Here is a 10,915-nt window from a genome sequence, read left to right on the forward strand (position 1 = left end):
TTCTAGACACCTGAAACAAGCCAAATCCAACCACGAGGTTTTGATCTGAAGTCATGTACCTGCGGGTTGGGACCCCAAATTTGTGTACTTTTATGATATTTTACGTTTACTCCTATGGCGACTGCCTGTGGTGAAGGCATAGCATGTAAATGCGCAGAGGACGCCTGTAAGGGGGTAATTATACCTACCATTGGTACCTATTTTTCTCGGAACTTCGGTTTACTTGTATTAGTTGCAGAACAAGCCTGATAGGAAGCTGGATAGGCCGCATCTTGCGTCAAAGGTGTCACCGGAATCAAACAAGTGTTCTTGATTTAGCGCTAGATGATGAGTTTCTACTGTGTGCGATCTCTGGAAGTTGAAAACATCGATGCATATTATTATTTCTGGGTTTTTATGGCTACGAAATTCCGCTAAAAGCCTTTACATCAAAGCAATAAGCATGCAGAATATTGACCGCCCTCGTCCAAAGGAGCAACTTTCCAAATCGATGCGAGATGTTGCCCGACTCCAGTCGAAGGACAACGGCCTTCGACTCAATCTCCAAGGGTAACACGGAGGACTGTTCTGTCTTCGGAGCTCTCTTAACGTGTTTTTTCGATCTTGTCTTTTTCGATCTTCGATCTGATCTTTTTCGATCTTTGATGTCTTGAATCGTACTAACAAACGTCACTTATAAACGACTCGATAATTATATTTTTTGTCCTTGATCGGCGAATGGGCAATGGAGTGGCAGTATGTATATGACGTTATTACGACGTCATGCATTCCGACGTACCCTTGAATGACTCAGTCCACAAGTGCTCTCCCACATCTTTGCGGCCTTTAAGCTCGAGAAGCAGAGCTCAACAGCCAGAAGGTTTCAATTTCTAAAAAGGACATGGCCGTTAGCTGCATCGAAAGGTCTTGATATGGCTATTTCAGTTCAAAACGTGATTCAGATGTAGAACACTCCTTTAACTTGATCTGTGTCAAATTTGGAAGAAACGAACTTTCTGCGAATCATGGATGTACTCAACAATATGCGCTTGGTATCAATCGGTTGCAATGGTACGGGGCGGCGGCACTTTTGACCTTACAGAACATCACCAAGTTTAATCTGTCACAGGTCAGTGACGCGGCGACTGAAATTCACACAGCTGGTGCGAAACGTTAAAAATAATGTGCTTATAGGTACAGAAAGATATGTGGGTCTAGATAAATATTATAGGTTCTAGGGAACATATTCTATACCTTATGAAAAATGCATTCAAGATTCTATGTAATAAGCCATCCCGTCATCTTCGAAAAAAACAACAAGCAGGAGAGGACCACTCGAGAACTGGCCAGCTGGGCTCACACCGCAGTCCTTGCTGTATGAATAAAATGCCCTCTTTCTCTTCCTCTTCGCACAGGGGTGATCCGGACAAATGCGACAACTACGGTAACACGGCCCTGCACTGCGCAGCGGCCAAGGGTCACATGAACTGCGTCAGCTTCCTGGTGAACTTCGGCGCCAACCTGTGGGCGCTCGACAACGACTTCCACACGGCCAAGGACTTGGCGGCCATCCGCAGCCGCGATGACGTGCTGCGCTACCTGGACACAGTCATCGCCAAACAGGAGGCGCTCAACAAGAAGGTGCGCGTGCCGCCCGGTCGGGCGAGCGCCGCTGGTGCGCGCAGTGGGCCGATGGCGGGGTAGACAGTGGGCGGAGTGTGCTGTGTCGTAGCTGGGCTGCTGTGGGCTGATGATGGTTTGACGAGTATCGAAGGGGCTGAGAATTCCGTCATTTAGACTGGCGTCAATGTATGGCTCACTCATCATGCCATCTTGTGTTCTGTGTCCTTGTTTTACGTTAGTCATGGCATCTCTGGGGCCACGTGATCTCCGTAGCGCGGACGTCAGGGCGTCGGGCTCGGCTCCACGGGAGTTGCCGCGTCACTGCATGCTATGAAGGCCACGTGACCAGTCACCCACCCTACGCTGCGCTCTTATGCTCAGGTCGCCCGGTCGCTGAAGGAGAAGGCCGTCAAAGAGGCAGAGAAGAGGGTCAAGGAATATGACAAGATACAGAAGAAGCTGGACCGTAAGGCGGCCAAGGTCAGAAGCAGCAGCTTAGCCAGTCCCTGGTAAACTGAGACCGGAGAATACACGGACCTGCGTACATATGCCACATATCAGCTAAACACTTGTCTGTTTTAGTCGCGTTTGCATTACTTCAAAGTTGACCGTCGCTAGCGACAAGTGTGGTGCGGTGGTTGTATTGCGACAGCTGTCACACAAGCGTCCTTTGATGTCAGTATCCGTGTCAAGTCTGTCGCTGAAAGGCGCCTATACCGACCATTTGGACTGAGAAGCTGAGCAACCCTAAGGCGTGCGGGCAAATAATTAGTGCACAACCGACAATCACGAGCTGTTACGACATATTTCGATTGGGTATCAAAAGCCACACGATATCAAGGGGGGTCTATTATCATCATGCGTGGTGATCAAAGGGTGTGACGCTTACGCACGGCGCACTGGTGTTGTCTGTATGCCCATCTGTGCTTTGTTGACGTAATAATCAGCAAAGGAACTAACTGCGTTGTCAAAACTGGCGTCGATGGACGTCAGGCCGCCAACCTACAGACGGCCAGATCACAGCCGAATATTTAAAGAGATCCGTTAATCGGGATCGCATCGTCTCCCTTTCGGTGGTGTGAGCTGAGGCAGGACTCTCTGCGATTTGTTCATCGTTTCACTTCTCATGGCACGTCTGGAGTCAGAGGTGCCGCACATCTAACGTCAGAGGTGCCGCACGTATGACGCCAGACGCACCGCACGTCTGAAATCAAAGGTGCCTTACGTCTGGGGTCAGAGGTGCCACCCGTCTGGCATCAGAGGTGTTTTAAGTCCGACGTCAGTGATGACGCACGTCTGACGTCAGAGGTGCCGCACATCTGACGTCAGAGGTGCCACACGTCTGACGTCAGAGGTGCCGCACGTCTGGGGTCAGGTGTGCCGCACGCTTGGCATTCCAGGTGTTGCCCTTCTGAGTCGGAGATGCCGCACGTCCTTCGGTCCGTCGGCCAGCCGATGTCACGACGGTGCGCGGCTGGTCCCTGACGGCCGTGACGGCTCCGTCCCTGACGGCCGTGACGGCTCCGTCCCTGACGGCCGTGACGGCTCCGTCCCTGACGGCCGTGACGGCTCCGTCCCTGACGGCCGTGACGGCTCCGTCCCTGACGGCCGTGACGGCTCCGTCCCTGACGGCCGTGACGGCTCCGTCCCTGACGGCCGTGACGGCTCCGTCCCTGACGGCCGTGACGGCTCCGTCCCTGACGGCCGTGACGGCTCCGTCCCTGACGGCCGTGACGGCTCCGTCCCTGACGGCCGTGACGGCTCCGTCCCTGACGGCCGTGACGGCTCCGTCCCTGACGGCCGTGACGGCTCCGTCCCTGACGGCCGTGACGGCTCCGTCCCTGACGGCCGTGACGGCTCCGTCCCTGACGGCCGTGACGGCTCCGTCCCTGACGGCCGTGACGGCTCCGTCCCTGACGGCCGTGACGGCTCCGTCCCTGACGGCCGTGACGGCTCCGTCCCGACGCCGTGACGGCTCCGTCCCGACGGCCGTGACGGCTCCGTCCCTGACGGCCGTGACGGCTCCGTCCCGACGGCCGTGACGACTCCGTCTCGAGCGGCGCGTGACGGCTCCGTCTCGAGCGCGGCGTGACGGCTCCGTCTCGAGCGCCGTGACGGCTCCGTCCCGAGCGCGCGTGTCGACTCGTCTCGAGCGGCCGTGACGACTAGTCTCGAGCGGCCGTGACGGCCTCATCTTGCCGTCAGGAGGAGCAGCGAATGCAGCTGGAGCGGCAGAAGATGGAGCAGCACGCCGGCGACGAGGCGGCGCCGGCGGAGGCGCCGGAGAGCGCGCCGGCCAAGACGCGCAGCATCGTCTCCACCATCTCGCGCGGCACGGCCGGCCTGCTCGGCCTGCACAAGGAGAAACCTCACGTGCGTATTGGCCTGCCATCTGTTGGCCGCTTATCGTGCCACGGATCGGCATGATAAACGGGGTTTTGCGGGGAAGGTTAGCTAGAGTGCGTTGACGAGTTCTCCCACCCATTTCACACCTACCGACGTATACTCGGCCCCCATTGTTTCGGCGATGTGTCTGCTGAATCCACGCAGTTAGGAGGCTTGGCCGTGGCCAGGAGAAGGCCTGCTGCGATCTTGCTGTCAGGTTGAGGGTTCCTCATGATGAATCGCTTCAGCGCCTGTGGCAGCAGCACACAGACAGCGATAGCTCGATGCCAACCGATAGTTCTCGTCTACGCGACCGCCTGTGGGACTGCAATTCTTCACCATGGTATCTCATGATCTAATCATGGGATCAGTGAAATCCGATCGTTAGCCGAAAGCCCAGGCCACTCTCACTGGGGGGCAGTCAGCACGGCACTCGTCACGCGACTGATAACGACCAAGCCCGTGCAAAATACCCCAGGGGAATCTAAATAAAGCATAGATATCATGAATGAAATAAATAACTAAAATAATATGTTACATAACTAGATGGTTTGCACAGCGTTTTCTTCTGCATCTAACGTAAGAGCGTGTTCTTGCGCTTCAGAGCCGCGCCTCATAGGTAATGGAGGCTCATTGTCCGGTCACGGCAAAGTTGGGCTTTGTCATTAGGTATGACTTTTGCATCCGCTCCGCATAAGCTATGCAAACTATTTGCTGATAAATTTGCCCGTTATGCCGACCTCTTGACTACAAAATACATAGCTCATTTTGTTTTTATGCGTATGAAATGCATCACATGCATTATACAGCTGTAACTGGCTACACGGCGAGGCGCAAATCGCAGTGCAAACCCGACGATTATGTCATAGCTCAGTTGCCTGACCCACATTCGGCATATTATTGAGATGTGTTAGGCTCGCCAGCCGGTCAACACTGAAAGTATTTACAGACCTTTTTGCATCAATCGAGATGTTTTTATGGGACTGGTGACGCGCCTGCGGGGTGACTCGATAGTCCGTAGATGAGCACATGTAGGGAACAGGCACGTATAAACCTGCACGTAACCTACGCATGCTCCACCGTAGTATTGGGCGGTATATACAGAAGATCCATATAAAAGTTAAGTTGTCGTCGTAATTGGAATCGCATTAGTTCAGCGAAGTTCCGGGTACTGGCAACAAGCTCTGTTAGGTACCTCCCATGCAGCCTGAGCCAAACCGACCGTGCGAACCATTTGGAACACCGGGCAAACAGGCCATGCGGTGGTTCTGGTCAGTTCCGTACCAGAAATGAATGCGAGCTCCAAAAGTGAGAAAACCTCACGTCCCCGGCGCGGTGCGGCAGGTGAGCGGCCAGACGCCCAGGTTCTCCGAGCTGACGAACGCCGGGGCGGCCGCCAACCGGAACCGCATGCTGCCGGGCGGTGTGAACCGTCGTCTGCAGCAGCGGCGCAACAACAAGTTCGAGGAACAGAACTTCACGGTGAGCCGGGCGGGAGGTTCGGCGAGGGAGGCACGCTGGGGAGGGAGAGCGGCAGTGAAGGGTGGGGAGCAGAACTTCACGGTGAGCCGGGCGGGAGGTTCGGCGAGGGAGGCACGCTGGGGAGGGAGAGCGGGAGTGAAGGGTGGGGAGCAGAACTTCACGGTGAGGCAGGTGGGAGGCTCGGCGAGGGAGGCACGCTGAGGAGGGAGTGCGGGCAGTGAAGCGTGGCGACTACCTTCTCTTTATTTCCAAGTCTGTACTTGTCTGTGAACTTTTCATAAGGCGTCTCGATAGCCTCCAAAGCAACGAGACGGGGTAAATACAAAATCGGGTTTTTGTTTTAATCGAAGAGGACAGCTTACGGCGACCTTAGAGCAAACTTTGGTACCTGACGTTAATTTGTCTCCAGTTTACATGCCTACGCATACTGTTTTAAAGGTTCAAGGGCTGAAGATAAGTTCAAAATTTAAAATGTCGAAGGGTTGGTAAGACCAAAATTTCCTAGGATGGCCTAGGTTTAATGCACCACTGAGGCTGCATTCAATGCAATGCAATGGTGTAGGTGGCGGCCGTTTACAAATGAGGACCGCCCCACCTGGGTAAGTGTCCTCCGAAACTCCGTTACCCCGTGGGTTCAGTCCTGAGCTCACGCCCCTCACTTGGACCTCAAGAGCGCTTCAGGGGCAATGCTGCTCATGCTGCTGTGATGCTACACTTATTTATCTTGGGCAGGCTGCCGTGAGGTCACCAGGTGGTGTTAAAGGCGCCCTGAATGTCGAAGAACATCAAGTTACCTAAACACGGCGGGCGCAAGGTGCCGGGATTGTCCTGCGCAATTAAAGAGACAAGGTCCACTGAAACAGCATTCTTTAGTTAAAGGCGTGGAATCCGACATCTGCTCATAATCGATGTGATCCCTTTCCCTTAATGGGAGTTTGCTCTTAACGCTACCATATTCCTGCGAAGTTTTGTTATTGGTATGGACGATGATACTGGCCAGCATCACTTAGTGGTACTTGCATTACAACACTACACAAGGCCATTGTAATACGGCACTGTCATTCACAGATGAATGTAAAGAAATATTTTCACTGTCGGTCACGCTTTGCGATTGAGTAGTGCTTTGTAGACCCCATCTTCTTCCTTGTTTTGGCACAAATGAGTCAGCTGTTTGAATGGACTATTCCCATTTAGCAAGAGCATGCACCTATGAAGTCTATATAATTACATCGCCTATAGCAATAAGGTAGTTCACAACCCTGAGGTCCTTATCAGCACCTTTACCTTAGATATTTTTGCACTCTCCTTACTTTTCTCATTATTTGTACAGCCACGCTCGTCTGTTGCTTACCCATTCACCCAGTCACTCACAGCCATTGTCGTCTGAATTCCGGCAGAGGCTTTCCGTAAACCCCCAAATTTCGCAAGTTGAAAGTCATCGATTTTGTCCAAAGGTCAATATCGGTGATGTTGTCAGCTTTGGCGTCACAGTTTGCGGCCAGAAATTACACCGATAAGGCAGGGCAGGGAAGCACTTGCATGTTGATGTTGGGCGTCAGAATATTCGAAGGTCGCGGGGGGGGGAGGGGGGGATGTTCGCCAACGCTTCTGCGCCGTGTGCACGGGCAACGAGCCCCCTCGATTGGATCACAGGAGGGGCCCGCCATTCGGGTTAGGACCGTCTCGGAAATCTCGGGGCCGAAACCGACTGACCCCACACCGTGTCAGTCGCTCTATGGGCCGGCGAGCGCGGGGCGAGCGCATGCAAGCTCTGAGGCGTCCCGGCCAGGGGTCAGTGACCTCGGTGCCGTCCGCAGGTGTCCGACAGCGCCAACGGCACCAAGTCGGTGCGCAGTCTGTCCGGCCTGAAGCGGGACGATCAGATCATGTACGTGCAGAAGTACGAGGAGGAGGGCTCGGGCGCCGACGGCCCAGGTGAGTGGCCCTGTGAGAGTGGCCCAGGTGAGAGTGGCCCAGGTGAGAGTGGCCCAGGTGAGAGTCACGCCTGCCTCGTCACAGCGCGTCACTCTGCCGACCGTTAGGACCCTGCCGCACGCTGTGTGGCGCACCCCGGCGACCGTTGGCGCTCTGTCGTATGCTGCGTGGCGCACCCCGGCGACCGTTGGCGCTCTGTCGTATGCTGTGTGGCGCACCCCGGCGACCGTTGGCGCTCTGTCGTATGCTGCGTGGCGCCCCCCTGGTGACTGTGGTGTTCTGTGTCCGGCTGTGCTGAGACCTGGCAGACTGTGCCCCGCCCCTCGTTAGGCTTTGGTGCCCCTTGATGTGCGTTGGCGCCCTTGGTCGGACTGGGGCATCATCCGTCGCACCACACCGCCTGTCAGAGCATGGATCTCTGGTTCGGATTGTGGCACCCAGGGATCGACGGACGGGTTACCGTAAGGCAGTCGCCGTCATTAATACACACTGACGCTTGGCAGAAAAACGTCGGCGTGCATGATCCACACGTTAAACATTCATACGTTATATGAGTGGGGTATGCATCGGCGCGCTGGTGTTCGTGCCGGGCCACGTCTGCAAGCCAACACCTGTGCCCGGTCACCCGCCAGGCAAGCGGGGTAAGCTGACGGACCTGGATTTCAATCAGTCGGGGGCGGCTGCCGAGCAGTCGCTGTTCGACCGACCCGGCTTCGGCAACGTCGCCTTCAGGTCAGTGGCGAACCGTCCGACGGGGACGGAGACGGCCCTGCCTCTCGCCATATCGATGCTGGCCGCTGAACCTGGCTGCCGCTCCACCCGGTCTGGAGAAGCGGCCTCCGCGCCGTCCGTCTCCACATCAGGGGTGTCACCCCACCCCTGTCTGGAGAAGCGGCCTCCGCGCCGTCCGTCTCCACATCAGGAGTGTCACTCCACCCCCGTCTGGAGAAGCGGCCTCCGCGCCGTCCGTCTCCACATCAGGGACGTCACTCCACCCCTGTCTGGAGAAGCGGCCGCCGCTCTGACATTCTCTCAACACGTGTCGACCACTGGCTCACGCCTTAATTCCGCCTTGATATCAGCACCATTTACTTGACAAAAAAACTGCAGCCAATCCGAGCGCAGGGTCGTCTGACGCTGCTGGGTCGTCTGACGGTCAGGGTCGTCAGCGCAGGGTCGTCTGACGCTGCTGTCATTCGTGAACTCCATGCGCTTCCCTGGCTGTCGCTGGCCGTGGCTGTAATGACACCGGCGGTGAACACCCACTTCACCGTGCTCTGAGGAGGCCATTACGAATAGCAGCAAACCAAAGTCAGCTGTTTGCGTTTACTGAAATCCATCCTTATTTTGCCGCGATGTATTTTGTACGCTGCGAGGCACGCCAGGCATTGATGTTTATACGCTGCGAGGTACGCCAGGCATTGACGCTGGTTAAAAGCTGCTCGTCGAGTTGGCATCAACCTCCACGTATTTCTGTAACATATCTGTATCTTTCTGTCAGTTCTTCCATTGTTCGATGTCTATGCCTGCCTCGTGTTCACTCATCCACTCAGCCACTTGCACTGACTACTGCACTGAATTCTGTCAGGACAAATGCAACCTTTTACCGACCACGGCACGTAGTTCTCTCAGGACAAACACAAACTTACACTGACTAGGGCACCGAACTCTGTCAGTACAAACATAAACTTGCCCTGACGACGGCACCGAACTCTGTCAGGACAAACATAAACTTACACTGACTAGGGCACCGAACTCTGTCAGGACAAACATAAACTTACACCGACTAGAGCACCGAACTCTGTCAGGAGAAACATAAACTTGCACTAACAACGGCACCGAACTCTGTCAGGACAAACATAAACTTACACTGACTAGGGCACCGAACTCTGTCAGGAGAAACATAAACTTGCACTGACGACGGCACCGAACTCTGTCAGGACAAACATAAACTTACACTGACTAAGGCGTCGAACTCTGTCAGGAGAAACATAAACTCGGCGCTGAGTCAGCTACCCGAGGACCGGGAGGTCAAGTCAGGTCAGGAGGACAGCATCGGCTCCGCCGGCAGCCTCACCGGAAAGCAGAACCCCTGGGACGAAGAGGACCTTCCAAGCGGTAAGCTTTTCGTTGCGTCGCTGGCGTTAATGCTGTCAGAGAACAACTATTTTCATGGCAGGTGCATCCAATGAACGCACATGGGAGGCGCTAAAACCAACACCATCAGGCGGCGCCACTGTCTGCCGCTGTCACTGATTGCGCCAGCGGCGGTCAGTGGTGCGCGAGTGACCAGTGCCAGTAGTGCCGGTGGTAATTATGGCAACCATTTATAACAAACAAGATAGTTCGGGACGGTAGAGGAGGGCAATAGAACTCACAGGTAACAAAATACAGCCCCAAATCCTTGAAATCGCGCCAGTACAGAGTTGGACAATGCCCTTTCGAGGACAAAGTCGTGCAGATCTCGTGTTCACGACGTTGGGAAAGTGGCATACACCTTATGAACATCAACGCTGTGACCGTCCCTCTAGCAAATTGTCCCCCGGTAGAGCTCATATTGTAACCTATGGATATCACCTCTCCCTGCTTTCCTTACTACTTAGCCTTCAGTCTCTGCCCTCTGACTAGTTCGGCGAGGACTAAAAGGAAGAGCTGGCACACTAGCTGGCGTCGTGACAGCTGCATTGTGCCGCGCCGATGGAAAACAAAGTCAGGAAGTCAGCCAGCTTCCCCTGCCAACAGACATCGAGAAGGTCCAACGTTTCCTACTCATTTGTTTTATCAAGTAGTTATGGCCTACGTCACTGCAGCTAAACACATTTCCGCCATACCTCACTGCATGCTGAACCCGCCCCCGGTGTCTCTGTGTCTGCTGAGGCCCCCTCCTCCGGTGCCTCTGTACCTGCTGAGGCCACCCCCGGTGCCACTGCACCTGCTGAGCTCAGCCTCGGCTCCTCTGTACGTGCTGAGCTCAGCCTCGGCTCCTCTGTACGTGCTGGCCCCTGCTGGCCGGCAGATGACGAGGTGGAGGAGATGAACCCGGAGACGTCGGCGCTGCACCTGGTGCTGACGTCGGCCGGCCTGGCCGAGTTCATCCCAACGTTCACGCGCGAGCAGATCGACCTGGCGGCACTGGCGCTGCTCTCCGAGGCCGACCTGGCCGAGCTGGGCCTGCCGCTCGGGCCGCGCCGCAAGCTGCTCAAGGCGCTCAGCGACCGGGAGGCGGCGCTGGCGCAGCCCGGCGAGATCACCGACACGCAGCTCTGAGAGCGCGACGCCGGCGGCACTCTCGCCAGCGCTGGGCGCGGGAACCGAGAGCTGCGTGTGTGTGAGAGGAGGCGAGAGGTGAGCTAGCTCACGGCCTGCGGTCGGCATGGGCCGGGCCAGTGCGGTTAGCGTCCTGTGACGCTCGGTGAGGACTCCTGGAAGCACGATGCCGCCGTTAACGACTTGGGCGGGCCATTGAGGAATGTTCCCTAATAAACCGGCCGGCCAGAACCGGACTGACGGC

At 55.7% G+C, this 10,915-nt stretch overlaps 1 protein-coding gene across 1 annotated transcript in view; it reads left to right on the forward strand.

Moving 5' to 3' along the window:
- The window catches only part of LOC119091078 (Usher syndrome type-1G protein homolog), a 29,870-nt gene extending 19,080 nt beyond the window's left edge, over nt 1-10,790 (forward strand). The window contains exons 3-10 of the mRNA XM_037213795.1: nt 1,395-1,620; nt 1,984-2,082; nt 3,808-3,975; nt 5,332-5,469; nt 7,287-7,404; nt 8,037-8,136; nt 9,389-9,522; nt 10,421-10,790. Coding sequence (XP_037069690.1) covers nt 1,395-1,620; nt 1,984-2,082; nt 3,808-3,975; nt 5,332-5,469; nt 7,287-7,404; nt 8,037-8,136; nt 9,389-9,522; nt 10,421-10,671 — 1,234 coding nt within the window. The 3' untranslated portion in view covers nt 10,672-10,790. The remainder of the gene's footprint in view (nt 1-1,394; nt 1,621-1,983; nt 2,083-3,807; nt 3,976-5,331; nt 5,470-7,286; nt 7,405-8,036; nt 8,137-9,388; nt 9,523-10,420) is intronic.
- Nucleotides 10,791-10,915: the final 125 nt, after the last annotated feature.

The sequence above is a fragment of the Pollicipes pollicipes genome, unplaced genomic scaffold, assembly GCF_011947565.3.
Source record: "Pollicipes pollicipes isolate AB1234 unplaced genomic scaffold, Ppol_2.1 Scaffold_3216;HRSCAF=3773_pilon_pilon_pilon, whole genome shotgun sequence".
Classification (NCBI taxonomy): Eukaryota; Metazoa; Arthropoda; class Thecostraca; order Pollicipedomorpha; family Pollicipedidae; genus Pollicipes; species Pollicipes pollicipes.